General features: G+C 50.8%; 1 protein-coding gene across 2 annotated transcripts; it reads right to left on the bottom strand.

The window, feature by feature from the left end:
- Positions 1-533: 533 nt before the first annotated feature.
- Pacc1 (proton activated chloride channel 1) lies at positions 534-24,469 on the bottom strand. 2 transcript variants are annotated; one of them, XM_021165628.3, is made up of 8 exons: positions 24,332-24,469; positions 22,156-22,252; positions 11,699-11,908; positions 9,710-9,861; positions 5,526-5,668; positions 3,773-3,917; positions 2,407-2,514; positions 534-1,186 (listed from the first exon to the last, which is right to left on the bottom strand). In XM_021165628.3, exons 1-8 carry the CDS (start codon positions 24,365-24,367, stop codon positions 1,025-1,027), a joined length of 1,053 nt encoding a protein of 350 aa, XP_021021287.1. In that variant the 5' UTR covers positions 24,368-24,469; the 3' UTR covers positions 534-1,024. The 2 variants fall into 2 exon arrangements, with proteins under 2 accessions (XP_021021287.1, XP_085700005.1); XM_085843879.1 differs by lacking the exons at positions 534-1,186; positions 3,773-3,917 and having other exon boundaries at positions 2,403-2,514.
- Positions 24,470-24,850: the final 381 nt, after the last annotated feature.

The following is a 24,850-nucleotide window of genomic DNA, read 5'->3' as shown; positions in this document are numbered from 1 at the left end:
TTCCCATGAGTATTTCCCTTCCGATTCCCTAAGGCATAATTACAAGTTCTTCAATGTTACTATGTTCCCTCTGGCCACATGTGGAAAATAGAGTTTTTGGTTTTGTGTAGAGGTGCTGTTTATCAAAGCCCTAAAGGCCACCCTTTTAGGTGTGTGTTTCTGTAGGACACAGGAACTAGCTCATGTGGTGTGGCCATCCCTCTTGGCCACCTGCGGACAGTGCACAGCTTACCTCCCTGTTAGCAGTGATGTGTGCTGGGTCAGAGCCATTGTGCTGCGGTCCAGACTTACACTACCTTCTGGGTTTGCTGGTCATACAGCATCAGCATCCAGTGTTGCTGCCTGCTGGCTTACTGGGTGTTCACTCCCATCCCTTTTGTGCTTGCCCAACTTTATTTACCTGTTAATGAAATCAAGATACACTAAGTAGGTGCCTACTGTATATACCTCTGCTAGCACTTCTAGCGCATCAGAAATACAATCACAAGTTTCTAGTAGCCTTTAAGGTCTCGTGTAAAGCTTGCGGGGGGGGGGGGGGGGGAGTGGTGTAGGCTCTTAGTCTCAGCAATGGGAAGGCACGAGGAAGGCCTGGTCTGCACAGTGATTACAGCGGGGCTACATTTAAGGAAAAACAAAAAAAGTTAAATCTAGGCTCTAACGAGTTCTTGTTAAGTAACAGTAGATGGTATAAAAGGAATTCTGTATACAGGGCACATCAGTCCACTTTAAAGAAAAAGTTCTAAGGCAAAGAAGCAGCTTTAACCTGGAGCTTAACTATTTAATGACCAAATAGGAGGAAGCCGCCTTCTGCGAACCTCTCCAAGGCACTAGGCAGCTCTGCAAGATGTCCGTTAATAATTTAAGTACTTAAATAAGTTTCAGGTTATTCACTGGGTGTTTCCCTCCCGGGCCGGGTTTGAACCTCCAGTGCGATGGACGGGGCTGTCCTTCCCTGCAAGGTCCCTTCAAGTGAGTTCAGGATTGCTGGTGTCTCGCTCTGTCGGAGTGCCGTGGCACGGGCGCTTCAGCTTATGTGGTTTGTCGCCTGGCCTCTCCGTTTAAGGTATCGTTTCCTGATTTTGATCATCCATTTCACGCTTAGTTTGGCAAACTCTGCTGCTTTAAACAACGCCAGGAAAGCCCCGCAGAGCAGGGCGATGGTGTTCCAAGGATTGGCTGTGATTATCTGTGGGGCAGACAAGACCAGGATTGCTGGTTGGCGGCAGCCTTGACTCTGTATGTCTCAGACTTTGGAGCCAACAGAGACGTGTGCTGCTTCAGCTCTACCGCTGCTCAGAAGGGAACTGTGAGCCCCTCCACATAAAAGGATTCCTCTTCAGAAATCTTTGTGTAAATAGGACATTCATACTGAGCTTAATCTAACAAGTGACCCAAAGAAATTTCCCTAAACTATACCTCAGCCTCAAGATTGGTCCCTCTGTCTGATCTCAGCTACCTCAGCCTTCAGCTGTCCCCTCACACTCATCCTGGGAACTCTGCCACCAGGCCAACGCACCTTCCTTCTTTCCTGCTCTGGGATGTTCTCCTATCCGAACTTAATCCGACTCAGTACTCTCTCTATCCACTCTGCCAAAACCCTTTTTCCTTCAACAAAGTTGTTTATCCCCCAGAGCCCTGTGACAGCTGTTCACTGTCAGGTATGATTTAAAGAAATAGCTTGGCCCCCATTAAATACTCTGTTATCTCTCTGCAGCGCTAATAGATGGACTGCAGGCCTTGTGCATGCTTAGATAAGCACTCTTCCACAGAGTCTACCCCTCTCCAAACTCAGGCAGGGGTCTTAACATTTTCAAACTCCCCTGTGGTGGAAAAAAAGTAGAGAAGAGAGGGGAGGGGAGAGGAAAGAAAGAGGGGGGAGGGGAGAGGAAAGAAAGAGGGGGGAGGGGAGAGGAAAGAAAGGGGGGAGGGGGAGGGAGAGAGAAAGAAAAGAAAAGAAAAAAGAAAAGAAAAGAAAAGAAAAGAAAAGAAAAGAGAAAATCCATTTCTAAGCCAGGATAAGTGGGGTGGCCTGAGATGGATGACCCTGTGTTGTTTACATATGTACAGTGGGCACACCTCAGCCTGCACGATTCAAGGGACTTCAAAGGCTCTACTTGGCCCAGAAGCCTCTTATATAACAGGTAGATCAGGTTCAAGAAAATCAGTGCACAGCTACAAACTGGCTCCTTTCACCCTTTTCATCTTAGTAAGCCTCAAGCCTTCACCCCTCACACAAAGCCTGGGCCAAACTTGAGGGTCAGGAGTGACAGCAAAATTTATCTGTCTCAGACTCCATCCTGGGACCTGAATGGCCCATGTTTGAGCTTTGGAATCTCTTGCCTGTTGCAACGATCATCCTGGGACATCTTGTGATAATAGAGGAAGACCACTTTTAGCAGTACTTACATCCTGGACCTTCTGGATGAAGGGATCTTTCCATTCGAAGACCACAAAGAACAACTGCGTACTCTTCTCGGCTGCGGGCCTCTGGTCAATATAGTTAACCACGCTGGTCTAGGTGCAGAACAGGCAGTTACCACTTTTTTTTTTTTTTTAAACCACTTCTGGGCCCTCCCTTGCCTGGACCCAGGGAAGTGAGAGCAGGCAGGACTACTAGCCCTTGGCTCTCCTAACAGCATCCTTTGGGGAGGGAAAAGACAAGACTCATATACAAGACCTTTTAAATGGTCCAGGAGCCAGGGTTTTACTGCAGCTGCCCCGGGTCTTTGGGAGAGAAAAGATCACAATGCCTGATAGTGCTCTGAATTGTCACCAAAATATGCTCTCAGGTGTCTACACTCAAGCCACGTTCAGTCCACTTCAGAGGACAAATTCAAATTATTTAAGAGCCAAGTAGTCTAAGCCTTCGAGTCTATAGGGGACAAAGTGTAGCCCCCACTCCATATTAGGGCTCTCTAAGTATTTAGTAGGCACACGTGACCCACACAGGTGATCAGCTGATGATCTATAATAGAAGCTGTGCTGCACAGTGGAGGGGAGATGGGCTCCAGAGGCACAGGGCCACCTGTGACCTGACATGTGACACTGGCCACAGGAAGACGATGCTGAGATCTGTTGCAGGGCTGCCCCTGAGTAGGTGGTCAGGGACACCTCCAGCCTTTGTGGGACTGGCAGTCACCTTACAATAACATCTTGTAGTCTTGCTTTCAAGGGTTGTCGTCCCCTAAAGCGGGAAAAATCTCTCTTGACTAGACCTAGGTGCCAGGGCTCCATGTGCACAAGGAGAGCCTGGCTTTTTGCAGCTTCAGTAGAACCTCCAGAGGACTGCTTGTGGTGAGGAAAGGCTCCCAGGGAAGCAAGCCAGATCCCTCTACATCCCCACAGCATGCCTGTTTCGTCTTCCCCGGCTCTTCCCAGACAACAGTTAAAAATCCCCAAGCAATCCTCTTGCCTCAACACCCAGCATTCTCCTGGCTCCCGGCCAAGAACCAAAAGCTTTCAGACTAGCTCATCATCTCCTGCATCCTAGCAGGTCCTTACACCCCTCACTGTGCCTGGTGTCCCCTCATCTGCAACAACCCCTGGCAGCATTAGGAAATGTTTCCCACCTCTACACAGCACAGAGATGGTGCTGTGGAGAACAGGCAGGCTGCTGTAGTCTGCTTCCAGTGTGAGACACCTTCACACAGGTTACTAAAGTTCTCCTCCCGGGTCCCCACCCAAAAGCCCGTTCCACTCAAAAGTCTCCCTCCATCCCAATTTAAGTGTGGAGATCATCACATGTGCCAAGGAAGCAAAACACAGCCACTACCTCTTGTCGGAACTCAACAGCTTCTCGCCCGTCCTCTTCTTTGGTCTTCACCAGTGACATCTTGACCCAGGTGCGGAAGCCTCCAGAGAACTTCCAACTGGAGTAAGCACTCTCACAGGCCTGCATGAAGCCCGCCTTGTCCGGGCTTGACGAAGAAAGAGAAGGAAGGTCCAGGTTAATCCAGACCAGCCTGACAGCAGGAGCCCAATGTGGCCAAAGCAAACTCCAGTCCAGTCTCAAGCTGGTTTCTTTCCTGCTACAGAAAAGAAGTCTGTACCGGTCTCCCTCAAATCTGGCTGCTTTACCAGGTTAGTTGGCATCAAAAGCAGCGCCTGGACCACCTATAACCAACCGCCATTTAGTTTCCAAACAGCTCCACCCGACAGCATGATTCCTGCCTCCAACCCCACCTCCACTGTGGCACACTCCTCCCCTTTCCACAGCATCCCTCTCACCAGCTCAGTCATCCACACCCCCTAGGTTTCCTGGAACTCCCTGAAGTATGGCTTGCTGCACTTCTCAGTGACCTCAGCCTCCCTCTGAAAGGCCCAGCAATGGGCGCTGTATGCACAGCAGAAGCGAAGCCCAAGAGAGCAAGCACAGACTGCAGTGTAAAGCCAGGCAGAGTGGTGCATGCTTGTCAGCCCAGCCACTGGGAGGCTGAGGCAGGAGGATTATGAGTTCTAGGACAGCCTGGGCTACAGAGTAATACCAGTCCTCAAAAATAGGACTTGCTGGCCCCCAAAAGGGACAGCTGTAACACACCCCTCCTGAAGGATCAGGGAACTTGGAACACTGAAGAAGAGAGAACAGGAGGAATGTAAGAGCCAGAAGATAAGGACATATACAATAAGACATCTCAGGACATGACGGCCATTGGCCTTACTGCATGTCTGCCCAGGACTGGGCCTGCTGACACTGCATTCTGGGATCATTAGCAGTTAGTGACTGGTTGCTGGGAGAGAAGCTATCATTTCCTTCAGTAGTGCAGCCACATGCAGACAACTCTAATTAAACTGTAGTTAACACAGGGAAAGACAGGAAGGTGGGTAGGGATTCATTGTGAAAAATGAGGGTTTCAGTGGGGTCCAGTGGGAACGAAGGGAGGTTGAGAGAGAAAATGACCAAAGTGCATTATACACTGGTGAAACAGCCGAAGAATAAAGGCAAAAGCAACAGTGCCTGACTGAGGCCTCTCACTAAAGCAGCTCAGGGTGACAGGGCAGACAGATGGGCCATAAGCAGGGAAGGTGCTTGCTAGGAGGTCTGGGGTGGAAGGACGGCAGAGGCAGTGTGTGACTTGCTGTTCAGGGGGACTGTCACCTCACTGTCACTGTAATGTATCTTCCTACATCATAAAAGTGAAGCCTGAAGCTCGGCAGGGCCAGACTCAGTGTTTTAGGCCCTGGAGATGGCACTGTAATGTTCCCCCGTGTTTGAAACCAACAGGAACTGTCTGCAGGTAGCACTTTGCAGGCAAGAAGGCTCACGGACCACATGGAAGGCAGTTCCCTCTGCTCCTCAGCAGCCCAGGCTAACCAAGAACCCTCTCCAGGACAGCATGCATGCAGACAGCAAGCAATACTACATCCATGTTTGCTTGACTGCAGACAGTGTGATGGGCCACCAGGTCCTTGGGGTAGCTCCTGTTCTGGGCCAACTCTGCTCCCCCTCCCTACCTTCACCCCCACATTTCCAGCATGGACATGCACAAGGCAGGAGACAGCGAGACCCCCGAACTCTGAACAGCCACCTTTGCATGAACTCCCGAAAAGAAGAGAAGAGGAGGTAGTCTATGGCACTGAAGTCCTCATTGCTCTGGTTCAGCCGGAACTGGAGGAACACCAGCTCCCGCTTCTTCACTTCCTGGGGCCCCTGAACAATCAGGGCTGACTGCTGCAGGGAGACAAAAGCCGGAGCCTTAGTGTTTGCTCGGAGCTGCCCCGACCCTCACACAGGCCCACAGAGATTTCAGCCACAAGCACTGCCAAGCAAACACAGCAGGCCACCAGCAGCCTCCAGGGACTGCTGCCAAACCCTCCTGCCCAGGGATGCATCCCGGAGACATCTCAGCACTGCACCCAGAGCCCAGCTGCATGTGACACATGCTCTCTTCACGGGCTGCGCACACTATGGAACACCTTTCCTGGGTAGGGGTGTCCCAGTTAACTTCGTCCCAATGTCTATTACATGGGGGTTTCCAAGTGAGTCAAGTGAATGAAGCCTGTCCATTCTGTCTTGGATGCCTTCTTGCTAAGGTATGCCAATAACTAACTCAGCATTCCCCAGTATGTCCCTGTCAAGATTTTAAAGGTTTCTTTTTTTTTTTAAGATTTATTTATTTTAAGTATATAAGTATACTGTAGCTGTCTTCAGACACACCAGAAAAGGGCATCTGATCCCATTACAGATGGTTGTGAGCCACCATGTCGTTGCTGGGAATTGAACTCAGGACCTCTGGAAGAGCAGTCTGTGCTCTTAACGCGCTGAGCCATCTCTCCCTCACCCCGTTGTGATTTTAAATCTTCATGTACATACTGCATACGCCTGGCTTTAGTTTTGAATGTGGCATCATAGCTAACCAGCTCTCCACCCTGTCTTTCTGCACCCTACACTGGTCCTGGCCTGAATGCAGCCCATGAATGCACTGGTCTGTCCCTGAGCCAGGACTACTTTACCTGTTCTGTAAGGTGACTCCGGCCTGGGCCAGTCCCTCCCTCATTATTCGTCCAACAGCCTAGTTGTTGCGGTATGTGCTCTCCTCTCTTCTGAATGTGCTTTCAAACTAGCTTGTACCGCTCAACTAAATACATCAGGATGTTTGACTGAGACAGAGCCGACCTGATGGAGTAACGTGAGAATATTTCCTCACTATCCCTCACCTATTGCCTCTTGCCTCCCAGGGAGCAGGCATGTGCTCAGAAGCTGGCCATGACCGTGTGGACAGCACAAGGAACAGTGCTGCTGGGCAGTCCCATGAAGCAGCAGTGCCCGTGTGAGCTTGCCTGTCAGCCTGCCAGTCAGGCCACTCTCAGAAGCTGCCTTGGCCTCCAGGGGGCTCCCTCAGGAAGGGTGCTGACATACAGGAGCTAAGCCTGAACCCTTTGTCACACTCTGTCAGATGAGTATTTCAGGAGCTAGAGAAGCCCCAGAGACAGCGTGAGCTTCACCTGTGGGTGGTGGAGAACCCGGCAGTGAGGAAACAGACTGGAAAGGTGGCGGCCCTGGCTGTACAAAAGGAAATCACTGGCTACAGGCAAGCCACATGAAATCCAAAGCACAAGAAACCAGGAAGGCAACAAAAGCCTGAAGACTTACGCCATGTGACCCAACAAGACCCTCAATGGGGGTCGCTGTCTCAGGACTCAGCCAGCCAAAGCCTGCACATTAACAGCTCATTGCAGAAGGGTGGTGGGAAAGGCAGGGTGAGAAACAGGCCACCTCAGCCCCAGTTCCCAGACGACTCAAGCTGGAAGCTGACTGCAAAGAGGCTGGTGCAGACCCCAAGGAGGGCAGCTTCCTAAGTCCAGTCGGATGTGGCTCTCAAGGCTTCCAGCAATGCAGATTAACCTGTGGTGAGGCCAAGGCATCATGGGCGTTTCTCAGAGAGCAGCAGGGAGGACTGCCTGCACATTACAACGGATGTGCGGACCCTGTGTGGACATCACCAGGGGTCGTAAGCAGCTGTGAACACTCCGGCCATCCCTGCCTCATGGACACTCTGGTGCCTCAATCTTTCTCTATCTAAGTACACTGTGGCTGTCTTCAGACACACCAGGAGAGGGCGTCAGATCTCATTACAGATGGTTGTGAGCCACCATGTGGTTGCTGGGATTTGAACTCAGGGCCTTCAGAAGCACAGTCAGTGCTCTTAACCACTGAGCCATCTCTCCAGCCCCTGAATCTTACTCTTGTTCCTTTCTCTAAGATGGAGTCTCACTGTGACGCTCAGGCTGAACGCCTGGGCTTGAGCAAGGTCCTTGTGCCCGGGATACTTGGGTGCATGCACACTCCCACGACAGTCTCGTGACATCATCAGACGCCAATTTTTGCTCAGGAAGCAGTTGAAAGGGGACATGAGAATTTATGGGAGGTCACCGCTTGTGGCTGGAAGGAGCTGACAAAGAAGATGAACCATCCCTCAGAGCTGGGGTAGTGAAGGCATCCATCTTCCTTCCCGTGAGCACACTCTTCCTTCTGTGCCTCGTATCTCTCTTAAACCTACATTTAAGCTATGAAGTATACAGCAATAAAAGTGTTGGGTGTGGGCAGCTGGATCCCAGGAAGCACGCCAATCAACAGGGGAAGAGGTTCCCAGAACGGGCACAGCTGCGCCCTGGTGCCACTGTGCTTCTCACAGGGAATAAGGAAAGCCGGGAGTCCATCTTCCTGACTGGATGCTGCTGTTTCATTTCAAGTCCTTTTACTTCAACTTGGGTTCATGGAAATGTCTGGTGGCCACCAATTGCCCATTCTCAGTTAGGAATAAAGGATTCAGATACTGACCAAGTAGTGGCCCACAGTGGGGCATCTCCCCCAGTGCTTACATCTGCTTGCCTAACACTATCCCTTGCCTGCTGGCAGACCAGGTTTTCACCTGAGGATATTCTTGCAGCACTGATGATTTAACCCCAGGCCTGTCTCCATGCTTGAGCAGTGGGTCTTCCCTCAGCCTGTACAGAGACCGCTCTGGGGCCTGGCATCCAGGGAAGCACCTTGCCCAGCAACTCTGCAACCAGGAGGGACAAAGTCCTTGAGTCACATCAGTCAGACCTGTTCCAAACTCAGTCCCCCTGAGCTGGGGGCTAGAAGCCAGCACTTGCTTCTCTGACTAGCTCTTCCAGCCTTCTGGTCTACCTGTGCAGCCTTTCTCAGTGCACAGGGCTGTCCTCATGCCCTACCCTACCCTGTCTTGCAAGGAGTAGAAACCACTTCATCGGGCTTTGAGAGGTCTGAAGATCAACCAGGGCCTGGCATTGTTCCTTCTTTTACTTATGGTGGGCAAGACTGCCCATAGCAGGACACACGCACTGTCCTTTGCTTCTGTCCCTAGACACAGCTCAGATTCTCCTCCAAGACCTTCTAAGCCACCACCACCTCCACCTTGCCCAGAGGCACAGCTGCACAGTGTTGGTCGTCTCTGCCACCACGGTCATTGCCTCTGTTTTGTTGCTGTGAAGGGACATCATGATTGCGGCAATAAAAGAAAGCATTTCATTGGGACTGGCTTACAGATTCGGAGGGTTAGTCCATTATCACACAGGCAGGAAGACATGGTGCTGGAGAAAGAGCTAAAGGCTTACATACTTATCCACAGGGAGTGGGGGTGGAAAGAGAGAGAGAACACACAACTGGGCCTAGCAAGGGATTTTGAAGCCTCAAAGACTACCCCCATGACACACATCCTTCAACAAGGCCACGCATCCTAATCCTTCTCAATTGGTTCCTCTAACTGGGAACCAAGCATTCAAAATGGGGGCCATTCTCACTCAAACCACCATAGTCAGCAATGTCCTGTGCACAGGAAGTTTCTGCGTTGATGGGGAGCTCACATATGGCCCCTTCAGTCCCTCCTAAAGGAGGGAGAAGTCAAGACATAACAATACAAAGCCATCTATCTCCCTGCCCAGGACCCTGATACACTGTGCACAGTTTGCCAGCTGAGCTGTGCTGTGTGGTGTGGGCTGTCAGCAATCTTCACCACCAGACCAGCACGCCATCTTCACCTTGGCAAAACTTCTCAAAGTATGGCTTCCTAGGCAGTTCCTGGAAACAAGCAGCAGGCAGACTACCTTCAGTCCCGCTACCGTCCCATCTCAGGGCAAGAAGGCCCAGTAACACACATACCACCCTTCTCATCTGCTGACAGGCTACAGGGAAGAAAGGCTGGAGTCCTCAGGGTGTGTGGCTACCAGAACCCAGGGAAGCAGGCATTACCATGGTGTGGTTGAAGAAGGGGTGGGTGTAATTGATCCTCTGAGTGGTGCAGTTCCTGTCTCCCGGCTGGCCAGGGCTGGCAAGAGGTGGAATAACCTCATAGTGGTGCTTACAGCTGAGCAGCTGAGCCTGACCAGGGTAAAAGGCAATCCCTGGAACAAACAGAAATTGGCAAGTGTCAGCAGTCACAGTCCTGAGCACCCAACAGAATCGCACCCCCACCTCCTTGGGAAAGTACTAGGGCGGCAGCCAAAACCGGGGAGTGTGGGGGGGGGGGTGGCAAGGCAGAGTCCTACTCCAGTGGAGGGCACTCACCATCTCAGTCACTCCGCACCCTGCCTGGAACGTGGCTTCCAGGGCTCATAATACTCCCACCCGAGCACCTCCCCTCACAGCATGCCGGTGCCTCCCAGGCCTGCCTGCCTAGTGCTGCCGAGGCTCCAGGCTGTGGATCTCCCCAGGCCTCCTTTTCTATCCTCTGCTAGGAGATCTGGGATCACACAGCACATAGAGGGTTCTGTGTGCTCTCGGCTCGGGCTCCCAGGAGACACTGGTGATAGCACAGGCATGGAGGCAGAGCTGAGGGAGGAGAGAGGACACCGCAAGAAAAGCCCACGAAGAGCCAGAGCAGACACAGCAAAGCCAGGGAGGAAAGAAAGAATCGGGCCTGGCTGTAGGGTGATTGTCTGGGAGCTCCTGCAGGGAAACTCCCAACTCCCGCTCCAGCCTGTGCATAGAATGTCCTGGGTGTCACTCAGGGTCAAAGTGGGTGGCACACTCACAGTGGGCAAGCCTGAGCCACATTCCTTCTCCAGTGCCAACTTACAGTGCCAGCCGGATCACCCACTCTGGCAGACAATAAGGATCAGTCGTTCCCAACATGCGGAGGCAGGTACACAGAGCAGCCTGGAGCCCCTCTAGGCTAGGCTCTGCCTAGATGGCTGTTCACTGGCTTGTACATCCCATCACCTTCCTGCACCATACTCCAGCCTTGACTCTCACTGCCTGAGGTACTTTGAACTACAACAGCCCCCTAGGCTCATGTGTCATACACTCGGTCCCCAGTTGGTGGAGCTGTTTGGGAAGGATTAAGAAGTGTGGCCTCGTTGGAGGAAGTAAGTCATTGGAGGGGCAGGCTTGAGGATTCAGGAGGCTGGTGTCCTCCGCCTCCTCCATGTACTCTCTGCCTCCCACTCTCCATTCCAGCCCTTCCTGCCAGCAAGCCTTTGCTCCACCATCATGGACTCTACCCCTCTGAAACTACGAACCAATCGAAAGCTTCCTTTTATAAGCCGCCTTGCGGTTTATAAGATGGCTCAGCGGTTAAGAACACTGACTGCTCTCTTCTGAAGGTCCTGAGTTCAAATCCCAGCAACCGCATGGTGGCTCACAACCACCCGTAATGAGATCTCATGCCCTCTTCTGGGGTGTCTGAAGACAATGACAGTGTACTTACACGTAATCTAAAAAAAAAGTCGCCTTACTCACAGTGCTTTGTCACTGCAACAGAAAAGAGACTAACATGCTGCCCTTCATCCCTGGCCTCCAGCTTTGCCCCTCCCATAAACCCTTGTGTCGACCTCATGCCTAAGAAAGCCAGTCTCCAACACCCACCCAGGGCTCCAGGGCCCCAGGGCCCCAGGGCGCCAGGGCCTGGCACAGGCTCTCGGATGCCTGCCTACAACAACTGCCCGGCTCCATTCTGCCTGTGCTGACAGTGTTGGCTTGGGAGGCAAGGCAGTGCCTGCTGACAGAAACCCCAAAGCTGAGCCGGGCATGGTGGCACACGCCTTTAATCCCAGCACTCGGGAGGCAGAGGCAGGCGGATTTCTGAGTTAGAGGCCAGCCTGGTCTACAGAGTGAGTGCCAGGACAGCCAGGGCTATACAGAGAAACCCTGTCTTGAAAAACCAAAAAAAAAAAAAAAAAAAAAAAAAAAAACCAGAAACCCCAAAGCTGGAGCGCAGATGCCTGGCCCGGCAGGCCCTACCTGGAGCGTCGTAGCGATCCACCTCCTTGTAAGACACGGACATGACAGGGTGCTTGAGCTTTTCCCGGAAGTCCGTGATGGTCTGGTAGACCAGGAAGACGGCCACCGCCATGAGCAACAGGTAGATGAGGATGAGCAGGACCGAGAAGACATTCTTCAGGCAGGCCTTGCTGAAGCGGATGCTGCTGGAGGCGGACTCGTTGTCCACGCCTGCTGACAGGACACCAGGGTCACCAGAGCAGTGCCAGGCCCTCACCTACCTTGTGGAGGAGGTGAGGCCGGCCCTCATCACCAAGGGCACCTAGAAACATCAACTTCATCTCTCCCAGCCAAGGCCACTCTCAATCAGTCAGGTCCATGTGTTCCCCTCCCCCTACTCAACAACGTTCTCATCCTTCAATCCCAGAGCTGCTCCCATCTGCCATCCCTAGGCCTGTCCTGAAGAACTGCTCATAGCCCACTCTGCCCGTTTCTTAAGCCTTTTCCCAAGGAGACCGTCCCTTGATGGCTAACATGACTGGGGGGCTCCTTGCTGAGCATCCCACTTGGCACGCTCTGCACCTGATGCAGAGTCCATATGACCAGCAATGGTCTGTTCCTGAAGCTGCATCTTGTACGACAGACTGTGTCCTGTCAAACCGAAAGCCACAGCAAGCCCCGCCCTCCTCCCGTAGGTTGCTTCCTGCCGAGGATTTTTGTCACAGGAAGGAGAAAGGTAAGATCTGCATTACCCCACAATGAGGCGATGAGTTTGACCTGGGGCTGAGGATGGGTTAATGTAAATGAGTTCCTTAGGAAGGGGCTCTAGCGGAGGTGGCACCAGAACACGTGTGCAGAGCCCAGGCTGTAAGGACAGTGGAAAGGCGGCTTTCTCTAAGCAGAAGAGAGCTTTCACTAGAGAACATCTCTGCGGCACCGTGACTGTGGGTAGACACATGGTGCTAGGTGTGTGTGTAGGGGGTTTCCTGTTGAGAGCCACCCAACATGGCGGTGGTTATAGCAAGCTGGGTTCACCTTCCCAAGGTGCTTCTGCTCCCCAGCTCCGACCACAGCGCCCTGAGGGAAAGCCCAGATGGCTGTGGCTGTGGCTTCCAACAGGGACCAAGCAGTGTGGTCACACCAGCCTCAGTTGACAGCCATAAGATCTGAACAACGTATCTGACATGTAATGAAGGCGTTAAGGAACGGGTTAACACAGTACAGGGAATCTACCTCTGGAGAGAACAGCACAGATGTCTAACTTTTTGCCAGAGGGTTCATAAATGATGTGGTTCAGAGAGAGAGAGAGTTCAGGGCTGAAGGTGAAGGAGAAATCCTGAAAGTAGGCGAGCCGCAGAGGGGAGAGGTCACTGATTCTGCAAATAATGGATATGCTGGGATCGCAGGCTGGAGTACAAGGGCAAATGGTTAACTCTGGCTGCCACTGTGAGGCAGGCAGGACCTCAGAACTTCAGAACTGCCTACCTGCCGAGACAAAACGCACTTCAGAAGACCTCAGAGGGTCCAGAGCCCACACTATGCCAATCGGCGCTGGCTGAGACGGTGGTCTCCTCCCATCTGAACAGGAAGCACAAACCTCTGAGACTTTCCAGAGGGAGGATCTGCTGTCAAAATGAGCTGTACCTGTGCCGATGGGCGTCGCAGATAGAAGTATCCCGAGGAAAGGCAGCATTTCTGCTTGGCTGCTTTCTGAGTGGGTACTGCCAACCTCTGTTAACATCTAACTCCAGCTTTCCAGGCAGAACACCAGCCGCTCTCCAGAAAGCTTCCAGGGCTGTCACTGCATAGGGGAAGGTGGGGCAGGCACTGAGCAGCTACTGGGTCTCTGCCTCTCCCACATACAGACAGCCACTGCTAGACTTTGTCATGTAAGCCAGTCTAACAAAGTCTCTTTGATGTGTACACACACAAGACACACATATACACATGCAGTGTATTCGTTCTGTTCACTTAGAAGAACATGCCTAATACACCAGTGTTCCATCAAAAACTACTAGACATGGAGGCTAGAGAGATGGCTCAGTGGTTAAGGGCACTGACTGCTCTTCCAGAGGTCCTGAGTTCAATTCCCAGCAACCACATGGTGGCTCACAACCATGCATTGTAATGTAATGGGATGCATTGGGATGTAATGGGATCTTCTGTCAAGCAGGCATACATGCACATAGAGCAGTCATATACATAAATAAATCTAAAAAAAAATTACTTGACGTGTGGGGCTGCAGAGAGGGTTTAGGAGCACTGGCTGCTCTTACAGAGGACCAGGTTCAATTCCCAGCACCCACATCGCGGCTGACAATCCTCTCTAACTCCAGTTCCAGGGAATTCAACACCCTCTTCCTACCACCATAGGCACCAGGCATGCGCATACACACACACACACACACACACACACACACACACACACACACACACATATACACACACACTAAACATTAAAAAAAAAAGAGGGAACCTGTGCACTGTAAATCTTTTCTTTCAGTCCAAAGAACAAATGAATTTCTCTCAAAATTCTGGTGCCATAGGTTCAGATTGGCCAGGCCTTCTCTGCTCCCCTCCTCTCTGTGCCCTAAACTCGCCAGAACAAACGAAAGAAGCTATGGGCGGGTACTGCACTACCCAGCTACAACTGGAGCTGGCATCACACAACAAACCCACTAACTGAGATGTACTTTCAAGAGAAGGCCAATTACTATGGAGGCTATCAGGTAAATGGTAGAAATATCTGGTCCACCGTGCATAAATCTTAACTGGAACAAAAACAGATGAGAACTCAAGGTTGCACGATACTTCCAAAAGGATGCGCTTATTAGCAAGAGGTCCCAAAGAAACTCGCATAGATAAATGCCTGGTAAAGGATTTGAGATGTGATTACAGAGTTCAGTGAAGTAGAAAACCAAGGCAGGATGTGAATAAGAAACACGGGGGGCTCAGCGAGAGGACTCGCAGGAAAGGCACAGGGCTTGCTCATCTTAATGGTTTTTTGGAATACTTTGATGGCTAGGTGAAAACATTAAGGGAGAGAAACAAGAAAGAAAACTGTCTGGGAGGCAGAGGCAGGCAAATTTCTGAGTTCGAGGCCAGGCTGGTCTACAGAGTGAGTTCCAGGACAGCCAGGACTACACAGAGAAACCCTGTCTCAAAAGGAAAAAAAAAAGAAAGAAAGAAAAGAAAAGAAAAGAAAAGAACAGAACAGAACAGGAGAGAGAGAGAAAAAAAAACTGTCCTAATCTTTGGAAAGATGTATACACTGATGTATGGAGGCTTTTAGAGCCCAAACAGATCTCACTAGGACAGCTCTACACCACAGCATGTCACAGTGCAGACATGGCCAGGAGAGTTCTACACCATAGATGTCACAGTGCAGACATGGCCAGGAGAGATCCACACCACGGCACATTATAGTGATATTGCCAAAAGTACAAACAAAGCTGTAAGCTCTGAACCACGGAAATGGAAAGTGCCACTAAAGGGATCCCATTAAACCACCGGCAGATCCCTCAGTGGAAACCCTACAACCAAGAACATGATACCCAGCAATGCGGTCTATCTTTTGAGAACGTAGGAGAAATAAGGGTCTTCTAAGACAAACCACTGAAGGTATCCATGCCCACAGTCTGGCCTTACAGAAGTTCTAGGCAACTCTGTTGGCCTTTGTGTCACTGTGACAGCATCATCTAGGGAAATGATATGCAGGAGGATTATCTGGCTCAGGCATCTCAGTAGTTGCCCTCTCCTGTGTGTAGGGAGAACTCCACAGAGCAGAGCAGCTCACCTCACAGGGTCAGGAAGCAGAGAGGGTGCTGTGGCTTCCCTCCCTCAATGCTCCATCTGGGCTACTGACAGCTACATCCAGGGTGGTTCCTCCTCACTCATTCCTCTTTAGAGAATCACATCACGATACCCAGAAGGAGTGTGCTACACTGGTGCCGGCACTTCTCAAAGCCAACCAACAATCAAGATTTACCAGCAGAAAGCCATACAGCTATGAGGGAGGTAAGTCCCACTGGAAGAGCAGAAACTCCAAAGCTACCAACTTTACCTACACAGTGAGAAGCCTCTAAACCACAGGCAGCAAAACACAGAGACAGCAAAGGATGCTGGGAACAGCAGGAAGAACCCCGCAGGATGCTGGGAACAAGTCGTTGGCCTATACAGGGATCTAAATGGACAAAACCAGAAGGAACAGGTGGATGCAGACAGGGAGGGGATACAGGCACTCATTGCTGGGGCTGGAGAGAGGGCTCAGCGGTTAAGAGCTCCTGTGGCTCTGGCTGCGGGCCTGGTTTGATTCCCAGCACCTACATGGTGATGCACAACCACCTAACTCTCAGGCACTCCCATGCCTCCAATGGTATATGTTCACCCACATAAATAAACCTTAAAAACTTTTAAATAGGGGGCTGGAGAGATGGCTCAGCAGTTAAGAGCACCAACTGCTCTTCCAGAGGTCCTGAGTTCAAATCCTAGCAACCACATGGTAGCTCACAACCATCTGTAATGGGGACCTGATGCCCTCTTCTGGTGTGTCTGAAGATAGCTACAGTGTACCCACATACATAAATAAATAAATAAATCTTTTTTTTAAACCTTTTAAATATACACATCGCCTAGAAGAAACTTGACTTCACAAAGACACACAGGCTTAACGTAAAAGATTGGAAAAGGACATTCTAAGCAAACAGAAACCTGAATCATGGAAATTATGAAGAGTAGCCATATTTGCAGGACAACAGAGACGTCAAGACAAGAACTGTAGGACAGAGAAGGTTGGCACACAATGACCCAGAGATCAATTCACCCAGAAGATACAGGACTCTAAGTTTACCTCGTATCAATTCCACAAAACAAAACCCCACCACCCCTGACGGGGAAGTGGACCCAGAATGATCATAGCCCCAACACACACCTTCATGATGGACAGATCAGCCAGACCAAAGCTCAACAGAGTTCAAACACCCATGGCTAGCCCTTGATGTTACAGACAGCCCATCCAACCGCTGAAGAATCCTCTCAGGTCTGCAGGCTCCTTAGCTGCTAAGCCACCATCTCCCCTGCTCAGGATCAGAGTCGGCATTACAATCTGACTACATTTACAATCACCTAAGAAACAAACTTCCGGACGCTGAGGTCATTGCCAGGGAGGTCTAATGGAGGAGAAAAGATGGAGATTGCATGTGGGTGGCGCCATTCATAGGCTGCACTAGTTCACCCCTGGTTGCAAGTCAGCTTGAAAGTACACCAGTGGCCAGTAACAGGCTGGAAGGGCAGGGGGGAGGCAGAAGTAGGTTTTTACTGGCATTTTACATTCATGTATGGAACTCCATGGAATGTCACGCGAGGCACAAGCAGCAAGGAAATGACACTAAAAAAGACATAGTAACTCTCCAGGAACTTAGCAGGAATGCAGGAGAAGGGATTCCAAGTAACAGTCAAGGAAGCACAGTGAGAGGAAGCAGACAGGCAGTTCCTCAGTGAAACCAGAGAAGCATGGGCTCTAAAGGACAGACTCAGTTGTTAAGAAATGAAAGGTGGCCGGGCGTGGTGGTGCACCCCTTTAATCCCAGCACTTGGGAGGCAGAGGCAGGCGGATTTCTGAGTTCGAGTCCAGCCTGGTCTACAGAGTGAGTTCCAGGACAGTCAGGGCTACACAGAGAAACCCTGTCTCAAAAAACCAAAAAAAAAAAAAAAAAAAAAAAAAGCGGGGGGGGGGGGGGTGGTGGCGCTGGTGAGATGGCTCAGTGGGTAAGAGCACCCGACTGCTCTTCCAAAGGTCCGGAGTTCAAATCCCAGCAACCACATGGTGGCTCACAACCATCCGTAACAAGATCTGACTCCCTTTTCTGGAGTGTCTGAAGACAGCTACAGTGTACTTACATATAATGAATAAATAAATCTTTAAAAAAAAAAAAGGAAAGAAAGAAAGAAAGAAAGAGAGGAAGAAAGAAAGAAAAGAAATGAAAGATGAAGCCCAAGGTGGGGCACACCTTTAATGCCAGCACTCGGGAGGCAGAGGCAGGGGGATCGCTCTCTCTGTGATCTCTGTGAGTTTGAGGCCTGCCTGGTGTACAGAGCGAGTCCCAGGACAGCTAGAGCTATATGACAGAGGCCAGGACAGCTGGGACTACTCAGAGAACAGTCTTGGGGTACAGAAGGAAAGGTGTAAGAGATGAAGACGCCAATGAATGAAAAATATGAAGAGAGGCAGCAGTGCAAACAGGCTACACCAAGCAGAGTGAGCTCCAGACCTGAAGTCAGGTTTATTGAAATAAGCCAGTCGTCAGTGGTGAGAAGAGAACCGCAAAGAACGCTTGTAGCATCTAAGGGAAGCTGCCGAGAAAAGATCTGCACAGTGGAAATTACGGAGAAGGACATGAAGGGAGGCACAGAGACCATTAAAGGACAGCTAAAAACCACTAAGTAAGATCTGGACAGGCACTCACATTCTATTTACCTCAAAGAGCTTCCTCTCTCAAGAAAACTTAGGCAAGCTGCCCAGAGGCAGAGAGAGAGAGACCTGGAGGCAGGAGTGGAGGGTCTGACCTGCCATCCCAGCACTGGGGAGGCTGAGGTAGGGAGTACAAGTTCAAGGCCAACCTGGCTACAGGGAGATCATATCTCAGAAAAAAAGGGATGGATGAATAAAAGAATGGATGGATGGATAGACAAAAAGAAGAGAGGGAGAAGAGAAAGACGAGGGGAGAGGGAGAGAAGAAATTAAAACCAAAAAAGACAAAAAGACAGGCAGGCAGATGGATGGATGGACAGACAGGCAGACACTTGGAAGGCCAGAAAGGGACAGAATAGGAGGTGAATTCAGAATGCAGGGAGGAAGCGCCCAGCCAAGGACATCACCCTCAGTGACATAGCTTCTCAGAAATAAAGAAAATTTAAAAAAAAAAATCCTTCCATGTCAAACAAAGCTGGAGGCTTCTTTATCATTGTCCTGGCCTAATAAGAAACAGAGTTGGAATTGTTTCAGCCAGAGACACAGGAGTAATGCACACAGGGCGGCTCTCTGGGAGGGGTAAGCTCACATTAAATTCTGAATGCTCCATTACTGCATCACAATTTCCAAGACCTAAGACTTATTTTTGTGGATGTGTGCCATACCTGGTGGGGAAGGTGCCCCCAAGGGCCAGAAGAGGGTGCTGGGTCCCCCAGAGTTAGAGTTACAGGGGACTGTAAGTTGCCCAACACGAGTCCTGGGAAGCAAGCTCAACTCCTCTGCAGGTTTCTAATGGGAGGAATAAAGTCGGTGCACAGTCAAGTGTGGTGGCCCAGTTCTGCAACCCAAGCAACCAGAAAGTCAATGGTCACGAGACCTCAAAGCCAGCCTGGACGGCACAGTGTAACCCAGCTTCAAAAAAGGGAGTTCCCAACGGCAAACATCTACATCAAAATAAGAAAAGCAGAGGCTGGAGATATGCTGGTGCTTGCTCTGTCATGAGAGCCATCTTCCCCTTCATAACAAAGCCATGCTGAGATACAGGAGAGTCTGCCTCAAAAACAAACAAACAAACAAACAAACAAAGCCAGGCAAGAAGAAAGAAGAGAAATACTATGTGATCCAGCCATATGCCAGTGCACTGTATCCAGAGAAGACAAAATCGCCTCGTCAAAGAGTCAGCTCCCGTATTTACTGAAGTCTTATTCACAAAGCCAAGGATGTGAACCATCCCAAAGGTTCAGGGCATAAGGATCAGAGCTCAATCCCTAGGACTGTACACGTAAAACAGCCATGTCTGGTGCATCATGCTTGTAGTCCCAGAGCTGGCCAGGTTGAGACGGCATCTCTCTGAGGGGCTCGCTGGCCAGCCAGCCTTGCCTGCACAGTGAGAGAGACAGACAGACCAGTGAGAGAAAGAAGATACAGGGGTGCCATGGATCCACAGTGGCCCAGGAGACCCAATTATGGCAAACCAAGTCTAGAAGCTCACAAGTTTTAAAAATGACCACACCAGGCAAGATACCTCCTGCTGCTGATCCCAAATGGCTGGGAAGAGTCTGAAAAATAAGGGGAAACTGGGCCGCTCTCATCTTGCAAACCAGGGTTTGGAGTAGATCAATTACAAGATAACAATCTAGAAGTCCACTGGCAGTCTGTTGGCTCCCCGTGTCCAACATCAACTCTGAAGAAAACAACAGGGCAGAGAGAGTCCGTATTTATGCAGACTATCCTCCAACCGAATCTTAGTGAGGGTAGGAGTCCAAGTTCCAAGCCGTCCTCGGCGAGTTCAAGACCAGCCTGGGCTACATAAAACCTTCCGTAAAACGAAGCTCGAGTCTTTTTATCTGTGACATGGCTGGACCTAAGAACTGATACTGGCCCAGAAAGACATCACATGAGCTCATTCACTCACATGGACTCTAAAACAGCTGACCTCGCCAGTGGATGCCAGAAACAGGGAGGGGAGCGTGAGAGAGGTGAGCCAAGGGTATTAAGACAGTAGACAGGAGCAGTGTGTCCCAAGGGACATCCAATTAGCAGCAATATGTCACGTATTTCAAAATAACCAGAAGAGGTTTTTAATGGTTTTAACACAAAGTGATAAGCGTATGAGATTATACACTGATTTCCATGATAGAATCCTCAGGGAATGTACACATGTACTGACATACCACAGTGAAACCCACAAATACAGACAGTTATGTGTCAACTTAAAAATAAGCCAGACTGGGCTGGTGAGATGGCTCAGTGGCTAGGAGCACTGACTGTTCTTCCAAAGGTCCTGAGTTCAAATCCTAGCAACCACATAGTGGCTCATAGCCACCCGTAACGAGATCTGATGCCCGGTACATCTGAAAACAGCTACACAATGTACTTATGTATAATAAACAAACAAACAAACAAACAAACCAGACCAGACCAGTAAGATGGCTTCATGGGCAAAGACATTTGCAAAGCCCCATAGCCTGAGTTCAATTCCTGGAACCCACACAGTGGAAGGAGATCTGGCTCCCACAAGCTGTCCCCTGACCTCCACAATGCCCACTCCTCCCTCTTTCATACAGAATAAACAAATGATTTTTTTTTTAAGCCACCAGTCAGTAGGTGGAGAGGGGTCAGAGTGTCTAGAGCGGTCAGGTCTGTTTCCATGCTTCACCAAGCCCGAGTCTGCAGTCTGCGTCTAGAAAATGAAGATGTGGGTTGGAGAGATGGCTCAGCAGTAAGAGCACTGACTGTTCTTCCAAAGGTCCTGAGTTCAATTCCCAGCAAGCACATGGTGGCTCACAACCACCCGTAATGAGATCTGATACCTTCTTCTAGTGCATCTGAAGTCAGCTACAGTGTACTTATGTATAATAATAAATAAATCTTTTACAAAAATAAATAAAAGAAAAAAGAAAATATTCAATCCAAAAAATAATAAGGAAAAGAAAAGAAAATGAAGACGCCAACTAGCAGAGTTCTTTTGAGAATGAAATGTGGTCGTTAGGAAAGTTGTGGGAGAGAAGAGCTAGCTGCTCTACTGCTTCCGAGGACTCCTGTAGGTAGTGGGCAGAATCACAGGACTTCCTGTCCCCCCCAAGTCAGAGGAACTAAAAGATCAGAACATACCTCCTCAGCTTCCCCAAAGAGCTGGAACCAGGCTGGGCTCTGTCTACTTGCTAACCCACTCACTTAGCCACCTGCCCACTCCAGCTCTCACAAGGAGCAGGAACCAGAAAGATGTCTTGGTGGGCAAAGACACTTGCTAAGCCCCACGAACCTGAGTTCAATTCCTGGAATCCACACAGTGGAAGGAGATCTGATTCCCACAAGCTGACCTCCACAATGGCTACCCTTCCCTCTTTCACACAAAATAAACATGGATACAAATTTGGGCTGCTAGTATCTATGCACGTCAGGTGCTCACATCTCCAATGCCACCTCCCGGTTTCTGTGAGCATCCTCACATAAGGGGCATGCGCCCAGACACACAGACACACAAATAGAAATGTCTTAAAAATGGGGTTGAGAATTCCAGAAGCAGGAATTAAACAACAGAGGTGGTACCCATGGGCACACAGACATGTAGGTCGCATACACCCAGCTCAAGGAAACCACTGAGGCATGAGCCTAAGTAGAGTATGAAGCAGGGAAACAGCCTAGGTGAGCCACCCACCAGGCAGCAGGGCTGGGGAGGCCTGACGAGAGGTTTTCTCCCACAGGGCTCTGGGACATGATCAGGACATTAAAGACATGCTGGCCAGCACCTCCTTGGGGAAAAAGAATGGCCTGGCTTCAGGAACTGGTTCCAAACCCACTATCAAGAACACAGACCTTGAAAAGGCATGTCCTCCAGCTGGAGGCTGATTAAATATGTAGTGCTTTAGAACTGGGGCAGACCTTGAGACCCAACTCCAGGGTACAAGTGTGGAGGAGAGGAGATGTCCCCTCCCTCTGCTGGCAAGGTGCCTAGACTGGGCCTCCAGCCGTAGCAGCACACAGCCAGCATCCTAAACCCACTCACCTGGCACGACACCTGGACCTTGAACCTGGACCAGCTCCTTGTCTCGTTCGTCTGCCTGCTCCGAGTTCTCAACCACCTGCTCCAACTCCTCGCTGAGCTGAAGGAGAAGGCGTGAACAGTTTAGCTGGACTGGCCTTGTCTTTCTAGGCTAAAAAAAGCAGAAGCTGCCATCCACATAACTGTCACACATGCACAAAGGCCACATGACACAGGATGTGTGAGACCAAGTCCTCTGTCTTCTCTCACAGCCTGAGTCTGGGAAACTACAGGAAAGGATTTAGCAGGGCTGGCTCGCTGAGCAGTGAGGGAGACCTGTATTCCCAGCCTGTCTCCTAGCTTCTGCTGATTACCCTGGCATTCTCAGGGCTATTGGTAGCTGTGCCTGATGTCTAATCCCTGCCTCCATTTTTACAGGGCCCCCTGCAGTGTGCACCCCCTTGGGGTGCATCTTTAAGGACACTCATAATGATCGATTCAGAGCCCAACGCTTGTCATTGTGCAATACACCCAAAGTGACTCTAGTTCCAACTCCAAACAGGACAACTACTGGAGTCACCCTTCAGCATCTCCCAGAGCCACAGTCAGTTAGTGAAACAGAAATCACGCCACCTTGGTCTCATTCCAAAGCCCATGGTCCTAACCACTTCCCAGAGGAAGAGGAAATGTGGCTTAGAGTCCACTCAGAGAAAAAACTGACAACAGCAAAACTGGTGTCTCCGTGGGACACTAAAGCCCACAGATGTGGGTGCAAATGGCAGAGCAGAGGCGACAGATGTCCAGGTACCAGGCAACCACAATCTAGCTCAGCAGTCTTCTCACATGACCTGTCAGACGGGAGAAATCTTGCTGCTGAGAAAGCAAAGATCGGGATAAGTGTCCCATCATTTTAGGAAGACGGCAGGTGACCCCCCTGGTTTGCAGGGGTCCAGCCCAGGCTCATCAGGATATCACATGAAGTTAAAAGGTACCTTTTCTCCACTCAGAGCCAGGGTCTCAAGTAATCCGGGCTGGCTTCAAACTCACTATAGTGGGGAATAATCGAATTTCTGATCCTTCAGCCTCTACCTCCTAGTACTAAGCAAGTACTGAACCATCTCGGCTACAGACACCCCCAGCCCTCAGAGATCTTCCACATTTACCCTAGATGATTTACGTAAAAGAAACAAAACAAAACTCAAGAGAGACAGTGGTCCCAATGACCCAGGTATAGTGGCAATCCCCGTCCCTCCAATCGCCTTCTTGATACTCAGCAGCCAGCACAAGCCTTTGCCTATCCCAGGCCAAACTTCTCAGAAAGCTCCTTTCTAGAGCGGAACCTCAGCAAATACCTAATTCCATTAGGTCCGCTCTCAAAACAACCCGGGCAAGAAAGATGCAAGCCAGTCTTCTTGGGACTTCAAACAGCTCTGAAGAACGCAAAGGGAGGCGGGGCCTCTCTAGAGCCTTCTACCATTAGGCACGACTCCAGTGAGCACCTGAATCTATCTACTTGTGGCCTTGCTCTGCGAACAGAACAGCCTGTATTTCAATACATTATCTTATAAGCTCTGCTACACTGCGGTCCTCTGAAGCTAGTACCCCAAAACTCCGCAGAAGCAAGAGCTTTCTGCATCCTGGTATTCACGGGATCATCAGTGACCCCAGGGCGCTGAGTTCAGCACGCTGCTAACTCGTTTGGAGAGTGTGAGTTTCCAGTGTGGTCAGGGCCTCCGTGGGTGGAGACGGACATGGAGACAAGCTAAGGTTGGGCTGCTCTGGTTGGACAAGGTCTAACGGTATGAGGCGGCTGCACGGCCTCAAGCAAACCTGGACAGTGGTGGCTGACGGCTAAGGATGCGGCGTCGCGGAAAGACACCCAGGCAGGGCAGAACCGGGGAAGCCCCACACCAGAGGAACAGAAGGGGCCCGGAGCCAGCGCGGCTCTACGAGAGGAAGCGGGAGGTTCGGGCGACAGACAAAGGGCTGCTGGGGTCCTGGGGAAGGCGAGGAGCTGCCGAGGAGCTGCTGGCCACACGCGTTCCCCACAGCCAGACGCCAGGTCCCTTGTTATCCCCGCGTGCCGGGACCACGCAGGGGCTCCACCTGCTGCAAAGCCCGCATGCCACGAAGTGCCAATCATCCACCTGCAAGGGGATCGCTGCGCCCTGCCCGCCCTCCGCGCCCGCCCGGTCCGCACCTCCTGGTAGGACGTGGAGAGTTCTTGTCGGATCATGGCACTGGCCCGCTACAGGCTCACCAGGGACCGCGACGCCGCAGGAGACGCGAGCTCCAAGATGTGCCCGCTCTACTAAGCAAGACCCGCTTTAGTCTACCGCCCAAGACCAGGCGTGGCGGCGCTCAACGCATGCGCAGCTCCTGCTGCCGCCGCGGGAGACGCTGGGAGTTGTAGTTCTAGGTGCCGGGAGAGGTGGGGAGAAGAACCAGCTGGGCTCAACCTCCCAGCTAAAGAGGCAAGCAATAGCCTCGCACTTCCTCTCTTTGTTACGGGCAGAAAAATGGAGTGCCCGAGTGCAGCATGGCACAAAGGCCAGTCGGAATGCCCAGTAAGGGGAGAGGAAACTGGGCCTTGCGGTGTATAATGACAATAAATGTCCAAAGAGCCCTTTGTGTACCAAGTTTTCCGTACGCTTACGTCTTGATCCTTCAAGGAATCCTGCAAAGGAAACATTTTTCTTTCTCTCTCTCTATTTTACAG

The sequence above is a fragment of the Mus caroli genome, unplaced genomic scaffold (genome assembly GCF_978045245.1).
Source record: "Mus caroli unplaced genomic scaffold, Mus_caroli_1 scaffold_1, whole genome shotgun sequence".
Lineage (NCBI taxonomy): Eukaryota > Metazoa > Chordata > Mammalia > Rodentia > Muridae > Mus > Mus caroli.
The sequence above is the reverse complement of the archived record's forward strand: the minus strand, read 5'-3'. Positions and strand labels throughout refer to the sequence as shown.